The sequence below is a fragment of the Montipora capricornis genome, chromosome 4, assembly GCF_036669925.1.
Source record: "Montipora capricornis isolate CH-2021 chromosome 4, ASM3666992v2, whole genome shotgun sequence".
NCBI classification, from domain to species: domain Eukaryota; kingdom Metazoa; phylum Cnidaria; class Anthozoa; order Scleractinia; family Acroporidae; genus Montipora; species Montipora capricornis.
Genome location: NC_090886.1, coordinates 50,426,215 through 50,446,929, shown reverse-complemented (window position 1 = coordinate 50,446,929; position 20,715 = coordinate 50,426,215). Strand labels below are relative to the sequence as shown.

Genomic DNA, 20,715 nt, shown 5'->3' with positions numbered 1-20,715 from the left:
GTTCCACAAATGGGAAGATAATGTTTCACATTTAAAAGCCAGTATGCAAATTTTCAGAGATGTTCTATGTAAGGTCCATATTTATTTGCCGTGAAAAAGTGGACATTCCAGATCCTTGTGTTGAAAGGCAAGAAGAGCTTTTCTTTTTATTTCCAAAGTGCATTAATAATTCATGAGTCAAAAAGCCAATCAAGTCACGGATAAAACGTCACATGCATCAGCTTTAAAAACTGAAGAAAAAACCACTTCTCATTAGAATTCTTTATCTCAAGCATACCAATAAGGCTATAGCTTGTTTTTCTTGTATGCTAATGTTCTCCTTTCAAAATTTGAACCTTAATTTGGACTCCAGAGGCACATGCTTTTTGTGACATGTTTTTGAAGCTGTTAAGTAATCTTACAGGTCGTTTTTTGTCAAGTCTAAAACCACTCGTCTTCTCCTCATGGTAAAACCTGATAAAATGTACCACGGCTCATTTATTAAACATTGCTTACATGTATAATGTTAAGGACAGTGCCTACTAATTCAAAGGTATGTTTGCTCGGTTTACTGAATATGCGGGAAAAGCAGATCTTCACAAGTGTTATTGAAATCCAAAAAGAAAATTGTGAGTAACCACGCATTTTTCGACAATCAACAATATTTGTAAAAAGCTTTTAATTATAATACAAAGCAATGTATGGCATTCTTTTCCAAATTGAAGCTTAATTATATCTCTGAAAAATGCGTGGTTACCCCCAATTTTCTTTTTGGATACCAAGATCACTTGCTAAGTTCTGTTTTCCCCGCATAGTTTTGAACCGCGCAAAAATATCCCTGTGTTACATGTAATAAGCACCAGCCATAGGAAATCCGAGTATCTTGAGATGCGCAGAACGTATGCAACAATAGTAGGCACCGTCCTTAAATAATGCAAAAATTAGTCAGAAGGTTTCTAAATACTTAACCAAAGGTAGAAGGAATGAAGGCAATTAGTTGGGGACTTTGTAATCCCGAGGGTAAACCTTTACAATGGTTGGTGACTTTGGAAAATACAAGGGTTGGTTCGAAAATCATTGAATTTAGACTGGAGGGCAAAGCATTCTTGTTTCAAACAAATTGTTACAATAGACACGATATAGGCATGAAAATGGGTGAGGCTAAATCGCCTGGGTGGGTGGGTCGTGTTTGTTTGAAGATAAAAAAAAAAAGATATATATTTAGCTCCCTCAGTGGTCGCTCCAAATTTGTCTTAAGGCGGCGAAATACGAGATACAAAAAAACCCTAAACTTGGCGCACAACATTGTTTCGTTGCAAGTTTGGGTCGATGTCTCCCGTTTTTCACCTTGCATGATCAACTTGTCACGTAACAAAAACATTTGTTGCGGGTTGAAGAAAGTTGTTGCAAAAAGTAGAGTGCGTGTCTACTCTGAGCAACAAATTTTGGCTTTGTTGCTCGTTTTTCATCAAGCTCACAACTTGCCGCGCAACAAATGTGCTCGTGTACTAGCAAATCAACCAATCAGCGCCCTGCATTTCTTCAACTCGCAACAGATGTTTTTGTTGCGGGTCAAGTTGATCACACAAGGTGAAAAATGCGAAACATCGACCAAAACTTGCAACGAAACAATGTTGCGCGACAAGTTTAGGGTTTTTGTATCTCGTCTTTCGCCGCCTTTAGGTCTTAGGTCTTGTCTGTTTCGAGAATTTCCAGTCATTGATTAAAAAAAGTGTTAGGGTTAGGGTTAGGGACCCATGACCCACGACCAACGACCCACGACCCACCCACCCACGCTGATTAGACACTCTCCATGAAAATCTGTCTTTTGGAATACTTTAAGCTGCTTTTTTTCTGATGCTGTAAAATAATAATTATGATGAAACTGGCTGGATCATTACATCATGCTTAATGAAAAAACAGGTCACTTGGTGAGTTGTTGTTAATGGCATATGGAATGATGAAAGAAAAAGTAAAACCTGTGATTGAAATTTGAACATAACATACATACATACTTGATTGACCACTCCCCATAGAGGCTTTTTCAGGGCCAAGAAAGCAATCACGACAGAACAGAACATTCAACAACAACTGTTTTAAAGGATGGTGCCTACTATTTTTATTGCACAATAATACATTCTGCGCGTCTCGTGATACTCGGATTTCCTATCGGCAGTGCTTGTTAATACAGGGATATTTTTGGGTGGTTCAAAACTACATGTATGCGGAGAAAACAGAACTTAGCAATTGCTCTTGGTATCCAGAAAGAAAATTGGGGGTAACCATGCATTTTTCAGAGATACATGTAATTAAGCTTCAATTTGGAAAAGAACTCCATACATTGCTTTTTATTTTAAAGATTTTTACAAATATTGTTGATTAATTATATGTCTCTTCAAAAAATGCCTGGTTACTCCCAATTTTCTTTTTGGATTTCTATAACACTTGTTAAGATCTGCTTTTCCGGCATATTCAGTATAAACCACGCAAAAATATCTTTGAATTAGTAGGTACCATCCTTAAGAATCCCAACTGGCCGGACAGTTAATGTGTAGTTACAAGTGCAGTAGAGAAGTTACAAAATGTACACCAGGGACTACCAGGGACAAATTCAACCAGTGGCCAGAATGTGTCTTGAACCTGGGATCTCATGGACCTCGAGGCAAGCGCTCTAACCACTGAGCCACACTGCCTCCTTGATACGACTTGTTTGTACTTTATTAGAGAAGTCTTTTTTTCTCTGAGTTAGTTTTACAGTATTTCACATTTTTTCTCTATTAGAGTGTTTTTTTTTTCGTTAAAAGAACCAAAGAGGTTGTAAGCCAAGGTACATGACTGTACCTTAAACTCAAAACTTTACTAAGTACAGTAGAGCGGTTTTCAATTGAGTATCGAAAGTAATTAGCGAAATGCTTTGGTTTTGCATTACTTCACTCAGTGATTGGTTCAATGTTTTCGCACCACTTTTTTAACCAATCAGAAGTGAAACCAAAACCAATCATCGCTTGTTCGTGCACATGTATTTTCCCGTGCTTTATCAAGTTTTGATTGGTTTAACAGATTGTCTTCGTCCTTTTTGATTGGCCAAAGTAATTACTTTCAAGGCTGCTACCAAAGAAAATTGTCCGGGAGCCCTTCGGGCTTTCAACATCAAAAGTTAGTAGCCAGAGTCATTTTTTCAAGAGCTCAAAATTAATTAATTCCAGCTGGGATCATATTAATTTTACAAGAAAGTGAGGATGAATCAAGTAAGATGCCCGTTCGGGCTACTTGTTCAGAAATTTGGTCGCCCCCGCTCAAAATTTATAAGGTGGCCCAGGCGACCGGGCGATCGTTAGGCAGCAACCTTGACTCACTCTTAGACAAATTTGTTGTCAGTGCTAATTATTGTTATCATCCATTTGTCACCATACACATTACAGTATATGCATGTTTTTCAACTGTGTTAGTTCGGGTTATGTGATTGCATTAGTAGTTATTTTTATTACTGATTCTTATTGCAGGGCATCAGGATTAGATGCTGCATTTGATGCTTCTGAGGATGGGGATGGAGAACAGAACTATAATTCCTCTCCTTTTACAAGACTTATGGATGGTAAAAACACTTAATTTTCATGATTATACCTTAAGTGCTGGGAAAAAATTGCTTTATGGTAGCATGACATTGACTTTTGTCTTTGTGTTAACAGCCCACTTTCGATATATTAAAATCCAGGCCTAAACAAAAGGCATCATCTTGAGGCTCTGGGGAATAAAAATGAGGATTTGTATTGAGTTTATTCCCCAGAGCCTCGAGATGATGGCTTTTCTTTAGGACGGAATTTTAATGTATTGAAAGTGTGCTTAAATATTAGCCTGACTAGCCTTGAAAGAATTTTGGCTGTAAAATGGGGCCAGCCAGATTAATTTTCACAAAGACAATTGTCAGCCATTTTTGCATTTGGTCTATGTCCTGTCAAATCACCATACACGTACTTATTAAGAGGTGATGGCTGATTTGGAATAGACACAATGCCAATTTGATAGAAAGACTCAATCTTTGGGAATTCATGCATATGACATACTTGACTTTAACTATGTTATGTGCTGTAGACTGTGATATTTGAAGTAAGGGCATATCTGTGGACAACAAGTCACACAATGTGTGGTCACTCAACATGTTGTCACACAACAATGCTCATGAATCCTGTCACAAATTAAAGCAGATTCATTAATTTTGTTAAGTGAAAGAGTGACTTGGCTCACAGAACCTCTGATAAGTTTATGTAGAGCATCTTTATGCAGTTGAAAATCTTAATATCCATGTCTAAGAACCTCTCATAGCTGGCAAAAATGTTGATTCATAAAAGTCAGCTAAGATAGTTGTGTACAGTGCCGCTCGGAGATAAGCGAACAACGCAGACGCAAAATAAACGCACGCAATACGCGTATACGCGTTTTTTTTGACGCGTCTAAAATTGCGTATCGTATACGCGTTTGTGTCTTTGTTATTCATAACCGTAATTTTGCTTTTCCTGTTATTGTTTACGAAGACAAAAGAATAAATTGCGTGACTGCCGACAAGTCGAAAATTTGCATTTGCATGTATGTCGCTTTGATTACTAATCAATTTCGATCCGCAAATGCCGCCGATGAAAACATCCACAGGGCATTATTTCGAAGTTTAATATCCTTTAAAATGTATTTTGCTATCATTTTCAATGATAGTAATAATTATTGGTACTACTTTCCAGCTGTACATCAAATAACTATTCACATGGGCTCAAAGTACAAAACTGTACATGTACATGCATTATTAAATTTCACATTTGTGTAAAAACTGTTTTGTCTTTTTCAGCTGTGTTTGATTTTTGGTTTAGAATAGAAGCCGTAATTTTGTTGTCAAATTAAACTCTACTTCCATGTTTGCATTTACCATGTATCTAATATTAATTTTCTTTGAACACCTGGCCATCTGGGGGGCCGTGTTTTAAAGAACATTTTTCACACCGGGGCTACATTATGATATTTTTGTTACTGTTAGTAGTACCCACATGTCAACCTTAAAATTCCAAAAAGAATTTTTTTAAACAAGTACAGTACTTAATACAATGTTGTTGTTGTTGTCATCAGGGTTCCAGACAATCAACACAGCTCAAGCTGTCTTTCTTCCAGTTGGGGCTTCCTTCTCTCTTCTTGTGATGTTCTTCTTTTTTGACACTCTGCAGTTTTTCTTTGCGCTTTGCACCGCTGGTTAGTGGCACCCATACAACTGTTATTAAGTAGTTGTTTCAAAATAGGTTGTCCCACATTATTAGTCTGTCTATGTGTTACTGGCCAGTATTTACATCGCAGATGTATAATTATACATTTATAGCGGCCATTTTAACAAAGATCTATACTGTCAGTCGAATATTGATTATCCAGGCTCATGGGGACTGGCCTGTCGTGAATAGTCCAGATAATTGAGAGAGTGGATAATCAAAAATATGAATATCTAATGAGCCAAAAACAAAACTGAATGGGTTAGAGAAGAGTAACATTCAATCATGCAGGAATTGCTGGAAAAACTATTAACAATTGCCCAAAAATATCTCCTACAAGTTTTTCACTTAAAGTACCATAGTTATTTGGTTATAAGGTGCACGGTTTTTTCAAGAAACATCTGTCTTTGGGTGGCAAGTTAGTGCTATAATTGGGGTGCTTTTTATAGCCAAGTATTTTCGCGCAACAAAATCTTAAGATCACAATTTGAGTCTGAACTCTGACCATTTATTAAGTCGGAAGGTCCAAATAAACGTGTTTGCGTTTTATGTTTATCATTTCAGGTGTGAACTTTTAGCTTTTGTTTTTACGTATATCATTAAAACGCGTGACTTTTTCACTGTTGGTTACGTTAACAAAAATAGTTTGCATACCAATCGTGTAAGGATAATTGTTCTCAGATGTTATTTATCATAATGGTAAATAACCTGTGTGTAGGTGTTTGAGCTTTGAATTAAATCAACGCTGAAATGATCCTATTACCTAGGGAGAATTCCAAATTGTATTTTTTCCCCCTAAATATTCATGACTTTGAATATTGGGTTGTACATGTGTGGCATGTCCAAAGGAAAATACCACTTCCCTTCATTCAAGTCCTCCTTGGCAACCATCTAGGAATAAACACCCTGGCCACCGAGCGGAAGTCTTGACTCTGAAGATGACTTCTGCCTTCTGTTGTCGAAACGTTAGTCAGTGTCATCTCAAACAGTCCTTCTCAGGACTATACACTCACCCAGACAATCGTACTTCACTTAATTATGATATGACTCCTGGGTTCAAACCATTTACGAATAAAAAATCAGCTAGCTGTTAATAGAGTTGTGTAAAAGTTATTTTTATTCTTTCCTTGTAATGATAAGCTGTGATGTCTTGTGCAGTTCATTGATTGTAAAGCAATTACATGTAATAATGTGTTTCAGCTTTGGCCACTGTGGCTTTTTCCTTTGTTCTTCTACCTGTCTGCCAATTTCTGACAAGACCCTGCTGTGGAAGTAACAATCAAAAGTAAGCAGTATTTAAATTTGCTGGGAAACAACCTTAGTTAACAGTGTGATCTGTATGTTGTACACTGAAGTTAAAAACTGTAGAATTTTAACTACAACATATCGACAGAGGGTTAGTTACATGTATCCAGGCATACACAATCCTTAAATGGTTTCAATGACAAAATGCCACATGAAACCTTGCAATTTTTGCACCCCATTGACCTCTCGGGCATCCAGCTTAAGGACGTCCCCAGTTGACAAAATTTTAAAAATAATCATCTGGTGTTATAGACAGAGTAAAATCTGTTACTGTAAAAACACTGTATAAGCCGCATCTTTTTGATGAAATATTGGGCTCAAAATGTGGGTGTGGCTTATATATGAGACCATTGCTTTCAGAGGGAGTAAACTGGCTGGTATGGGGTCACAAATATAATGAGGTTAAACGAAGTTTAACCAAGTAAACAACCAGGAGCGACTGCAGCCTATTGGTCAGTGGTTTTACTATACTTGCGCATGCGTGGAATACCTCGTGCTTTGGGCTGTATCGCTTATTTATCAGTGTGGCGGGAAGCAGGAGCATTGTGTGTGGAGCGTTTAGCGGTTTTTGTTCCCTCCCTCCCTCCCTCCCTCCCCACCCTCTGCTTTCCACTGTGTATCAGTGTGACGGGTGCCTGTTCTTCTCGGGGACGTGGGGGCTCATGGCTGGGTTGTCAGGTTTGCCAGCCATCGGTGCAGTCTCCATCTTGGAGCTGGCTGCCAATAGTGGAAGCTCCAGGATGTTTCGGGCACCCAACCTCCAAAGAGCGACGATGTTGTTTAACACTAAAAACCTTCAGTAAATGAAGATTAAATTTATTCTGCGCGACACTTCAACACTGATCTCTCCACCGCTTGCGAGAAAATACCACGCTATTCAGGAAAACTCATGAGGCAAATTTCCGACTGCTTTGTTGCCCTTCATTACTTGCATGCTGTGTTTGTCCATGGGGTTGTTAAACTCTCATTTAGTGACACATTTTTCTCAGATTGATGGCTTCCAGGCATCAAACATGACATACGAGCACAGCTGATATCCATGTTGTTTTCAGTGTTGCTTGGTCCAGACTTCCTTAGACTGTAAATGACTGCATGGTTACTGAGCAAATGTTTTTGTACCATTCCCTAGCTACCATTCCCTCCACTTTATTTCACTCAAATTTCATCGTGTTGATTTCAACTTTGGGCTTTAACAGTAAAGACAAGTGTTGTCAGACCCAATAATTAGGGAAATCAATTAAAGATAAGCTTTTAAAAGGCATTTTAAGAAATGATTACCGGTAGTTAAAACTCCTTTAGGTTCTTGCAAATTTCTGCAAGTTTATCATGAACAGAGTGCTTTGCCTGAAGGCTTTTTTCAAGTTTTTATTTTTTTCGCAAAATCATGCTTGAAATTTGGGGGTGTGGCTTATCTACAAGTGCGGCTTATACATACCAGTAAGTTTTCATGGTCTCACTCCCAGCAGTCGATGGGTTAAGGAGCTTACAGTGTATGAACTATTTTTACTTGCAAGACAGAAGCTTTGATCAAGGCAAACATTAACGTCCTTACATTGAGTTAATACACCTGTAGATGAACTCCATTCCAGACTTGCACCCTAATGAACAATAACCTTTTTATCAGGATGCATGGTCACCACCTTATTATACAGACTGATATTGTGTAAACTGAGTTTAACTTGTTAAAGTCAGCACTTGTTGGTTAGTCGATACTCTGCCAATTGCAATATTATAACGGCGAGGTTTTGGTACAGTATAGTAACCATGATATTGCAACTTAAGCTTTGCATGAATCGGCCTTCTGGGCTTCATGTTTAGTTACAATAACTCTGGCCTCAAAGGCCTAATAACTTTATTTGGTGGATAATGCACTTATTGAATGGTTTCAGTGAGTGCAAAGACTCCAGTATTTCCTCACAAAACTGTGAATGTATATTTTAAAGACATCTAAGTGAGGGCATGTATGAAAACCTTGGCTAGCATGTCCACTGAAGAATTTTATATGTCCTTTAGTTTGACCAAGTGTTTACGGTAACAGTGCCCTTAGACAATAGGCATCTGGGAACTAAACCAGATCCCTAAACCAGGCGCCCATCAACCAAGGGTATATTCTGAAATATGGAAACAATTCATAGCCTACTGAGGCCTGGTGGTCCAATCAACTTATTATGTCATTTTGTAACATGCCAGACAACCTAATTACATTTTTAAACAATTTATAACTTTGATCAGTATCTTGGTATCAGTGTCAGTAACAGTATCTTATGAAAGTGAAACTAATTCAATTTGCTTTGTTCACTTTCAGATTTTATGTTGGCTTCTGTGGCCGATTCACGCCAGCCGAAGCCATGGCACTTGTATGTTCTGCAGTATTAGTGATGATCTGGATTGTGACAGGACATTGGGTGCTCATGGACGGTGTGCCCTTTTATTTCAGTTTTAACTTTTTATAGTAAATACTGTGTAGTTGAATATGGATATCACTGGTGTGTGAAAGAAAAAGCTTTAATAATAACACTGACATTTGATGGGCAATAATTACAATAGTGCCAAATAAGCTTATTAAACAGTAATTAGGCTAATTTGAAGTTGAATTTATTTTTAGGTCATTAATTATTTTTATAGTTTGCTCTGGCTTGTGTACATCAATATTACTTTAATTTGCAGGGCCTCTGATTTGTGCCCAAAGTTAAAATAATAATTAATGATTTATCTTCTACGGTATTACTTTAAATTGGGTTTTGATTAATTTTTTTCAGATTAGAATAAACCCCAGTGAGGTGCATTTTGGAAAAAAGCGTAGTTTTCCAAATTAATGATGCTACATGTAGACTTAAAACTCTTTCTGTATGTGTTGCTACATAACATAAAATACTATAATAGCAGGAAAATGTCTGTGAGTAATATAGAGTAAACATCACACACCAAACAGATGCACATTAGATGAAAATATGAAAGCACTGAAAAACATAATTATAAGGGGGTTAGGACACATTTATTTAGTAGAAAACATCAAACTCCTTCCCTTAATGTCGTTGTTTCATACTATTTTTTTCTCTTTTACTTGAATCTGTTGTAGCACTTGCCATGGGATTGTGTGTTTCCATGATTGCCTATATCCGACTACCAAGCCTTAAAGTGTCTACTCTTCTGTTAATAGGTCTTTTAATTTATGATGTGTTTTGGGTAAGTTTTGATCTTAGTTAATTCCATGAGATATTCAGTTTTAATCAGCTAGTATTATATAATTATAATTCTTTCCAGGCTACGCTTGAAAGTGAAACAATAGAGGGTTCGACAGATGAGTCAGGGAGTCAGGGTGGTTTTAATTATTGGTCATCAATCGTGCTTCCCACCTCTGTGACCCAGGTTCAACTCTGGCCTCGGGTCGTATGTGGGCTGAGTTTCAGTCGATCTCAACCTGACTCCGAGGGTTTTTCTCTGGGTACTCCGCTTTCCTGCGTCCTCAAAATCGCCTCCCAGTCAATTACATCTGGCTGGGTTTGCGGTGCTCCGAGATCACACTTGGATCGTATGGCGGCAGCCGTGGGTGCCTTCACATGCATTCTGTCCAATCCTGTTGAGCTGGTTGATCCTGAAAAGCCCTTATAGGGAGTGGTCAACTAATCACACATTTACATTTACATTTACAGATGAGTGGCCATTGTTGGACTCAACCTGTCCATGGAATACTCAAACCCCATTCTCTATTTTTACATTCCCCATAATCCACTTTGTTGGCTCCCCAAATTTTGCATAAACCACCGTTTTCAAGTGCTCTTGGGACACATATTGCATAATGCATATTATAGCATATTCCCAAGAGCATTTAAAAACAATTATGGTTTATACAAAATTTTGGGGGCAAACAAAGTGTATTATGGGAAATACAAAAATACATGTAGAGAATGGGGTTTGAGTATTCCACTGACAGGTCGAGTGCGACGAACAAAGTGTACATTAAGACGCGCCTAATACCGTGGCCACCTAACAAAGTTTTTTACAAATTATCAGACAATCAGGGTGTGAGAATTTAATTGACAGTCACTCCTGCCTGCAAAGTTTGCACACTTTAAGTTGAACACCATTGCATGGGTTGTTGAGTTGACGTATTTACACATAGTTGTCAAATGTGAAAGTTTCTTTGGTGGCCACGGTAAGGTGCGTTGCACTGTTACATTATTAATAGCAGTGATCAAATGGACGGACTAGAAAGCAGGAAACACCATTAAGAAGCTCACTCTGTATGAGCTCAGTGCTTGAAGTGCAATTATTATAATTAGTAGTGAGATGTTAGCCTAAAATTATTAAAGTTAATGTGAGAAAGTAGTAACCTCTACGCTAATCTATTCTCGCGGCCTTACTCTCTCAAGCAATTTCCTTGTTTGACAGTACTCAGATCAATGCAATTCCTTATTTTGCAGCACGGCTGCCATGAGCATCTCATCATTCACCACTTTGAAATTCTTTCTAATTGCAGTCTCACCTACAGCATTGCATTTTATTCCTCCTTCCCTACCAGTTACATGTAGTTACTAGTTTCTCATAATTAATTGTTTGCTTTTTTGAAATCAATTTAATTTAAACGGTTGATCTCAAGCTCAATCCTGTAACTGTAGTGAAATCTGGAGGTTTCAAATGCCATTAGTTAAACTTGTACAACCATGTTCATTTGTCATGTTCTAGGTTTTCTTTTCAAGTTACATATTTAAAGCAAATGTCATGGTTCATGTAGCCACACAACGGGCTGCAAACCCTGTAAGTAACTTTGACATTTAATGCTTTCTTTACTTATAGCAAAGTATTATTATGTCACAGCAACTAATCAAACTTATTGTAATTATCAAACTGGTCAAAGCAATTTTTAAACTATTAATCAAGCCTCTTTTTTAGTGTGGTAGTAGATCCAGAACATAGCCATGGAAGTTGTTTTCAATCTTGTTAAAAGTCCAGGAAAATTAACAACTGAAAGTCCTGTAACTCTTGGGCTAAAAGTTCAAATTTCAATAAATTCATTTAAATTTATTTCAACACAGTAAAAAAGGAAAGTCATTGGGCTTGCAACTTTAGGCTCTCTTTTACCACATGTACATGATTGTTAATAATAATTATTATAAAATATGTAATTGAAATAAAAACTAATCAAGGCCTTTGTGTGCTACACAACAAAGAATTTTATTCATATAGTTTACGTAGACTTTGATTCAGATATTGTTTGCTGCAATTTTTATTTTCATTTAATTTTTTTTTTCTCGCTCTTCTCAGGTTTCTTATGTGGCAAATAAGTTAAAAATGAATTCTGTAGGAAATCTCTCTCCTCAAATATCTCTTCCTGGAAAGTTGATTTTTCCAAGGTAAGTCAGAGGATAAGTAAACTTCTCATAAATCATTTTCAGCCTTCTCAAAATCGGCCGGTCGACGGCTCAATGAGCCGCCTCCTCAGAAAGCTTGACCGTCTCCTTCCAGTCAGAAAGTGTCAGTCACAATTCATTTTAACTCGAACGTGAAGTCACTGGAGATATTCTAAAAGCTTGAAAAAAGTTTGTTTGACGAACAAATTCGTGTCCACAATATTTTTTTGCCTCGCGCACATGCAATGTTTATTTAACTAGCATTCCAGTATTTCTTATCAGACTCCAAGCAAGTGTCAATTCCATATGTGAAAGTTCGTCACTTGAAATCCACCAGATTGCACTAAATTGCATTTGTGAATGTCTAAATTTGAAAAAATCCCTAGGGGAGCATGCCCCGAGACCCCCCTAGAAGCTTGCATCCTTTGGGCACTCGCTTGGGTGCCTTTAGCACCAAACCGTCTTTACCTTCCTTATGACCTGCTCCCGAAAAACATTTTGAGAAGGCTGCATTTTACAGTCATGGCTTAACTATACACACGTATCAAACAGGGAAGATGCAGTTGGCTGGGTTGAAATTCTGAAGGTTCACCCAACGTTGGGCTGAGTTTGAGTTGATTCTTGACTTTAAAAAAAAATGATGAAGAATGGTGTTTTCTATTTTGTTACAGTAATATCTTCTTTCGTTCCAGAGATATTCAAGTTTTAGTTAAAAAATTGATGATGTCACAAACATTGCAAATGACTGTAACAAATCACAAAATTGAGAAGTAACTTCACAGGCACTTTAAAAGAACTTTTTAAATTCTCATAAGCATGCATGCATGCGATATTATTGTTTGCTCTTTTGATGATGTTGACAATGATAATCCTGGTGATGTTGATCGATAATTATTTATTATTATGGTTTCCTTTACTTATTAACAGCATGAATGACAGAGGCAGATTTTCCATGTTAGGACTTGGAGATATTGTGAGTACATGAAGCATTAGATATTCTTTTCTTTTCAACAATCCTGTAGTGTCCTATGTAGCCATTTTTGACAATAATTGGCCTTGCAAATCACACAGCAGTCCCAGCAGCTTCAACTTGAAGAGTCACAGTTCTTATTTCATGCATGCACATGCTGATCTTTTTTTATAAAACCTTTTACTTAAAATGTGGACTGGTGCAATGCTTATGAATAGCATATTAATCATCGCTGTGCATGAAACTATCACAGAGTACACTTAGCTTTCATTTGAAAATACTCACACTTAGGGTTTAATTTAGAGCTGAAAGATTGAACCACTACCACAGGAAAATGATGAACATTCAGTACAGTGTGTAGCATTCGTTTGAATAGTCACAATATTAAATTATTACAGTTTAAATTATTTCCACCACAAACTCTTTGAACACGAAGACTCACTATAAAAGGGATTGCTTCATGCTCTGCTTTTTTTCGAATTCATTCAAGCATGACTGATTAATTATCCAAGATGGTGATCAACAAACAGCAACATGGAGACAGAAGCTTTAAAATATATTAATTTCTTCCACGCGAAAAAGGGAGTGGGCTTTTAAAGAAAGAATGACAGACAACAGTTTTATGACATATATACCGGTATTACGGACACATTGCCTTAAGGGGCTTTTTCATTGCACAAATTATCACAGAGCTCTCGTGAATGCGTCAGCCGTTGATTGATGAATCATTTGCATGTGCCTAAGGCACTATGCCTTTTATAGTGCATTGTCATGTTTATTAAAGTTAGAACCACCTTGTTGAGAATGATAGATTAGTCAATTTAGGATTTAGATTCATTTGAATGGATACTGTCAAAGGTTTTGATCACCACTTGCATAGAAAGTAGTGCACCTTGGCTAATAAGATTAACACTGATGCTAATTTTCCACAGGTCATGCCAGGGCTTCTGTTGTGTTTTGTTATGAGATATGACAACTACAAAAAGCAAGCCGCAGTCGCCACTGACACAGAACATTCAAAGATAACTTATTTTCATTGCTCACTTATTGGATATATTGTAGGTAAGAACCTCAAACTGAAATGCCTCTTGTTTGTGGCAAACATTCATTTCTTGTTTGAAATTCAGCAACCCCATGACCTGACTCTTCCTTGGTACAGGTTAACTTTATTCAGGACTTTCCTTCCTAAGAGTGATATATATATATATATATATAATAATTATATATAATTATAATACTAAGTCTTATAGACTGATTTATTCGGGAGTGAAATGGTTAACATTTAGGTCCACTCAGTAACTACGTGACTTTGTACATGTATGTTCCACTTGTCTAAGATCATCTGAGCTGAGCAGACCATAGAACAAGTAAAATTTCAACTTATAATAATTTTTTATTATTTAAAACCCTGATCTTTGATCTGATTTGGATAATATTATGTGCCTACAACCTCGTCACTTGCTCCCTCTCACTTTCTTGTCACAAATCCTCTGATTGTCAAAACTCTTTCAAAGTTCAAAGACTTCAATTTCTTGAAAAACGACTGTGGTGGTAGATGTGGTTTGGGAGTATAGCGCTAAAATTTGGTGTTAGCTGGGTGGACAAAGGAATGTGGACACAGTTGAAAAGCTCACTTTTTGGCAGTTTCTGCTATCAAAGCAAAGCCAGTCAAACTGATTTTCTATTTTAAATTTCTTATGACCTATGTGCATCAGATGTCTGTTTATTAAACCCTTTTTTCATCCATGGAAATCATTAAATTAACCCATTTTGAGGGTGATGATGCAAAGAGGAGCTGCTTCTCATTAATTATCAAATATTTTTTAGTTATCCTATTGTTATCATACAATGTACAGTAATTTGGTTTTTTTTCCACACAGTTTATTAATTTTGATTTGGTTTGTTCTGTGTCCACAGGTTTAATGACTGCCACTTTGGCGTCTGAAGTTTACAAAGCAGCTCAACCAGCTTTGCTTTACCTTGTTCCTTTCACACTGCTTCCAATCCTAGTTATGGCTTATCTTAAGGTAACATAAACCATGTTAATATTACCTCGGCTTGGGTCCCATGATTATTTTGACTGCAACCACTTACTGGTACTTGATAGGGAGCAAAGACGAAAACATCATTCCAAAATACGTTTTTGTAAACCACAATTGCTTGTAATCTCGCAATCTGATTGGCTAATTTGTCGTTGTCGATGAGTCTAGACAACGCTTTACGCATCATGCTCGCATCATTTTGTCACGCGCCTCGTGAGTCCACAACATTTTGACCATTGTGATGACGAATATCGTTGTTGATAAGAGTACAAACAGCGCTGAACCACTTTCGATTTGTTAAACTTAGCGCTAATTCACAAGTATTTTGCAATTATATATTCCTTCTTGTTCACTTTGTACAATACGGGCAAACTATCCTGCAACTGAATGGGTATGATCGAACAATTTTAAAGTAAAAAATAGAAAAAAAACTAATGGTTCGTTGTAGTTATATGCTCACATTGGTTGCGATTGCATTAGGGAGTTAACACTGTCTAGTGTTACATCAAGTGCTATTGTTGAGTGTTCCCCTAGGGATTCAACAACACCAGGAAGGCTGTAGTCCCATTTGAGAGTTGAAACTAGAGCAGTGTCAACACTAGTGTTACACTACATGTATGTTCCTCTCAAGCTTGACCGCAACTATTGTCGTCAAAACCTAAAATTTGGTGATTTCATGTTGTTGTTTTGTGGAATACGGCAAAGAAATGCATGGAAATTCGTGGTGCATGTGCAACATGGGATTGAGTATTTTTCCTTCTTTTAACCAATAATTTCTTGCTTTGTGGTGTTGCAGATACTGTACAGCTGTAGCTGTAGCAGTCGTCTTTGCTTAAATTTCCAGATTGGTCGTTGGTGGTCTTGAATTCAAATCCATATTCATGAGCAGTAATTATTAAGTGGTCACTTCGTTGTACATGTACCCTGTAGTTAGGCTTTCAAATTATTAATGAGGCTATGTGGATCAACACTCAATTTTAGGTACTTTCATGACACTATTAGTAAAAGATGCCTATAAAATCTGTTGCATACATTGTACATCATCACAAGAACCCCTAAGAACTCTAGAACATGCAAACGAAATCCAACAGAGCAAAATATCATTTTGGAATAAATATTGGAACTAAAGATGATTGTATAGGTTGACATCACAAGAAAGGGTACCTTCCTTATTAAAAGGGCTTTTATTTTCACATCCCAAGGGCGATCTACGGAAGATGTGGCAGGACCCTTTTGTGGCAGCAAGCTCTAAGCTTAAGTTTATGGAAGTATGATACGAGTTCAAACAAGTCGAAGACAGGTGCTTTAGTGGACTCCTAAAAAACTGTTCTTCATCTTCAACCACAATTACAGTTGAAAACTGACGTTGTATTAGTACTGGAGAGTTATTGCAGATGTTTCAAATCATAACTTACAGAAGAAGAGGATGACGCTGCTTCAAACATACATGAATTGTACAAATGGTAGAGGAAAAAGCACTGAAACCTCAAGAAAAGAGAACAATAATTATTATTCTGCAGCTTTTTTGGTGCAGTCCTATGCCGTCATTTTCAAACGTAAACAGTTAGAGAAACAGCATTCCAAAGAAAAACATTCCATAACTTCATTTAAATCTTTTCTTCTGTGAGGGATTTACTTCATTTTTAGTACCCAATCTGGCGGTTATGAGGATAAAGAGTGTTGTGCGCAAGTGACACCCCGAAGGAGATGCCCAACTTTCATGATCCTCAAAGGCTGAGGCCTTGCAAACAATAAATTTTTTCCACTCTGATCAGAACAGGTAGAATTTATGAATGGGCAAATGGTGGAAATCTTAGGTATTGTAAATGAAATTTATTCTTATTTAAGTTTTTAGTTAAGAGGATGTAATTTTATGAAAAGCAACCATCATCATTTCTTCAAAAAACGGATAATTTACTTCACTTAGTTGTCTTGTGAGCCTTGGTTTGTTTTTTTCTAAAAATCCACAAGCAGACAAAAAAGACTTCTTCAGTTTCAGGTTACAGTGATGATCAGTGATAAATGATATTAGTGTATGACAAGGAGGATGCAATAAGTATAATATACACTTAAACTCAAGAGTGATGCTGTAAATAGCTAGAGCTCTTACTTGACAACATAAACCCATCCGTTTTGTTGATCAAAGTCACCACCACACCCTTGCAAAGTTCTGTCCAGATAAAACTGGTGGACATTTCAGACCAACTTTTTGTCTATGCTTCATTGCCTTTCATTTTCTCTCTTTTTAAATGAACTTATCGTTCTGGGCCCGGTTGTTCAAAAGCCGATTACCGCTAATCCCAGATTAAAAATTAACCAAGAAGTTTATTTCTCTAATACTAAATGCTGTTCCAAGCTGATATTCGGCAAAACTATACATTAGAAGAAGTCAATCTTGAAAAACAAAAATAAGCAAAAGATACTTTCATCAAAAAAAGTTGAAAACATGAAACAAAAGTTTAAGTTAATCCTGGATTAAGTTAATCGGCTTTCGAACAACCAGGCCCTGGGCCTTGCTTTGAAGCATGGTCATTGCTTATCCCAAGTTGACTTCCAGCAATCTCTAAGTTGCCAGCTTATTAAAATTGGGTTAGCATTCACTTCACTTCAAACAAACTTGTCCTGGGCTGGGTTGGGCAAAGGTTGATCAACAATAACCCAGGATTACATATCAACCAAAGTTTGAGTTTTTCCATAAAAAAATCTTAAACAATATTAAATATTTCATGCTGTTGGAGACAGAAACGTAATTGGGCTTTGAACAATTGAGCCTTGGGCTATTTACTGTTTTCCCGCATAATTATGTTTAATTAATCAACCTACAAATTGAGGATAATGTTGTAATGATCAATTTGATATAAAATTTTATCTAGGGGGAGTTCTTTTGTGTGTTAAGTTTGGGTTTTGAAAAAGCACTTGAAGATTTTTTTTTTTTTTCAAAGCAAGACTCTTCTACATGTATATAGGTTTAAAGAATTTATTTTAATGATGCAGTATAGTTGAATTCCACTGATAAATGAATCAATAAAAGTTTTATTTGAAAATTGAGCCTTGGGCTATTTACTGTTTTCCCACGTAATTATGTTTAATTAATCAACCTACAAATTGAGGATCATGTAATAATGATCAATTTTACATAAAATTTTATCCAGGGGGAGTTCTTTTGTGTGTTAAGTTGGGTTTTTGAAAAAGCACTTGAGTTCTTTTTTCAAAGCAAGACTCTTTTATATAGGTTTAAAGAATTTATTTTAATGATGCTGTATAGTTGAATTCCACTGATAAATGAATCAATGAAAGTTTTATTTGAAAATTGCCTCGCCCAAGCTTCTTGAAATGTCATTATACCAGTACTTTTATTTTAAGCACTAAGGAAAGTTCCCAAAGGTCTAGCCTAATTTGTCAAAATTGCCACAGGCTACCCATGCTCAAGCTTCTGGGGTTCCAAGTGGTATTTTTTGTAACATGAGTGAAAACCAAGGGACAAAGACTTGGGTAAATTACTTTTAGCTAGGAAAACAGCTGCAATGAAAGGAAACAGTACAGTAAGAAATTATGGCGTTTGCATTGAGTTCCATTAGGTAAAATATTAAAAAAAATCACCAGGACACCCATCAAAATCTTTAAGGTTACTGCTAACATTTTCGGTCTCGAATTTCGCAATATGTTAAAAAGCTACCATAAGATAGCTCATTATATTTTTCTTCTCGTAAAAAAGAAATTATTTGAAAATGTTCTTGCAGAGTTATTGCAATTTTTTTGTTTTTCTTGACTAAAATGTTAATCCCCCAAGGTGTCAACACTCGTTAACACGCGAACAGTTTGACGCGGGAATACATCCGGGTATCTTCACTTTATCGCGTGTCGAGTTCGCCATTTATTTGTAGTCGATGCGGTTGTGTTAAAGGAATATACGAGGCGATATCATCCTTACTAGGCCATGAAACGTATGAAACGAGGAGAGAAGTCGACACGGGAAAGTTCTCCCTGGGTAAAAAGTATGAAAAAGACCCGGTCTAAAGAAAGGGAAGATTCCATCGAGGAAACAAAGAAAACTCAGCTCGCTGCTTGCGACAAGGGTTAAGTGTGCAATCGGGAATGCCTCTTTAGGGGACCTTATTACCTCGATTTCCATTGGTTAGCGGTATCATAGCGGCATGACCGCATTCATACTAGCATTAGGGACTTTAAGCAAATCGCTACGGCTGGCGCTAATACGGCTGCCGGAAGTAAATTTCCCCCAAAATGAGACACTACGCATGTGCGTCGGTTGCATCCAGCTGTAGCGAATTCTCGTTCCCAGAGCTGCGATCATCTTGGCCAGCGCCGCGGATCGGTAAGTCCTAGGTACTTCATGTATCCCCTATTATAGTGTATTTAAATTATAATGAATTTCCTCGCGTACATTATAGTGTCTTTAAATAATTAGCCCTATATACCCATGTATACCCTTATATACCCCTATATACCCTTGTATACCCTTATATACCCACGTATACACTTGTATACCCTTATATACCCCAATATACCCTTGTATACACTTATATACCCACCTATCCTTGTATACCCTTACATACCCCTATATACCCATGTATACCGTTATATACCCCTATATAACCATGTATACCCTTATATACCCCTACGTACCCATGTATACCTTTATATACCTCAATATCCGGATACCCATGTACACCCTTATATACCACGATCTACCCATGTATGCCCCTGAATACCCCTTTAAGGGTATACATGGGTATATAGGGCTAATTATTAAATACACTAAAATAGAAAATATCCTGCAAAGGTTGGTCAAGACAACGTGAACATAGGCGTTGTTGCAATATTTCGGCTGGCCAACACCAGCCTTCTTCAGGTTTTAACCTAACCTGAAGAAGGCTGGTGTTGGCCAGCCGAAATATTGCAACAACGCCTATGTTCACGTTATCTTGACCAACCTTTGCAGGATATTTTCTATTTTAAAGTTTTTTATGGTGTGGTCACGATCTATTTTGATCCAACGTAGAGCAAGTTTTTATCGTGCACGGTTTTTGCAGTGCTTTAATCCTTAAAAAATTAAATACACTATAAATACCTTATATTTAACTACATAATAATAAGGGATACATGAGGTACTTACCTCATGGAAACTTATGCTGTATTCATTATATGTGGGCTCATGTAAGAGCATCACGTGACAAATGTCAACCGTCTGTGTTCCGACAGGGAGAGAGCGAGTTGGCTCAAATCTGGTAGGTGATCATTTAATAAGTGCTCCTTCAGGCCATTTTCGTCTACAGAAGCCACCAGGCTGGCATCATTAAGCTAGAATGTGGGTAAAGGCAAGCCTTTGAAAGAAAACAGAGGCGAGAGATGGTTTCATGCAGACTGGGACGCCTAAAATGCTCTGTTGTAAACATGGCGGGCGGTTCACGAGTGAAGTTGTCTCTCTGGCCTTTCTGTGGACGAATTCCAGGACCTACTGACACAATCTGGGCAAGTTTTGAAAGCTAAAGCCTTCAATCGATGCGTTATTTTGCTGGTAGGACTGGGTGGCCCGACACTTATGAAAAAAACTATGAAAAGAGAATCGGGAGTCTGCCCTTGTCATGGAATGGCAGAATTACCCAGAATTCTTTTTGGGCATGAGCGAGGCAACTTAAGAAGCACGAGACTGGCCGTCATCGAATGGCTGAAGCGCGGCCAGAGGAAATGATTTCTAGCCATATACTCTGGAGTAGGCCTGGTGTGTGCTGTTAACTTTTAATTTTGGATTTCTGAACAAACTTTTATCCTAGAAAATTCGCGACAAAGTTGTGCTTTCATTTCGC

General features: G+C 37.3%; 1 protein-coding gene across 1 annotated transcript in view; it reads left to right on the top strand.

Moving 5' to 3' along the window:
- Positions 1 to 17,095, top strand: part of LOC138047284 (signal peptide peptidase-like 3) — an 18,674-nt gene extending 1,579 nt beyond the window's left edge. The window contains exons 4-14 of the mRNA XM_068894048.1: positions 3,483 to 3,574; positions 5,092 to 5,211; positions 6,423 to 6,507; positions 8,833 to 8,945; positions 9,607 to 9,713; positions 11,214 to 11,285; positions 11,793 to 11,881; positions 12,806 to 12,851; positions 13,781 to 13,910; positions 14,766 to 14,875; positions 16,093 to 17,095. Of these exons, the coding sequence (XP_068750149.1) occupies positions 3,483 to 3,574; positions 5,092 to 5,211; positions 6,423 to 6,507; positions 8,833 to 8,945; positions 9,607 to 9,713; positions 11,214 to 11,285; positions 11,793 to 11,881; positions 12,806 to 12,851; positions 13,781 to 13,910; positions 14,766 to 14,875; positions 16,093 to 16,164 (1,036 nt within the window). The 3' untranslated portion in view covers positions 16,165 to 17,095. The remainder of the gene's footprint in view (positions 1 to 3,482; positions 3,575 to 5,091; positions 5,212 to 6,422; positions 6,508 to 8,832; positions 8,946 to 9,606; positions 9,714 to 11,213; positions 11,286 to 11,792; positions 11,882 to 12,805; positions 12,852 to 13,780; positions 13,911 to 14,765; positions 14,876 to 16,092) is intronic.
- Positions 17,096 to 20,715: the final 3,620 nt, after the last annotated feature.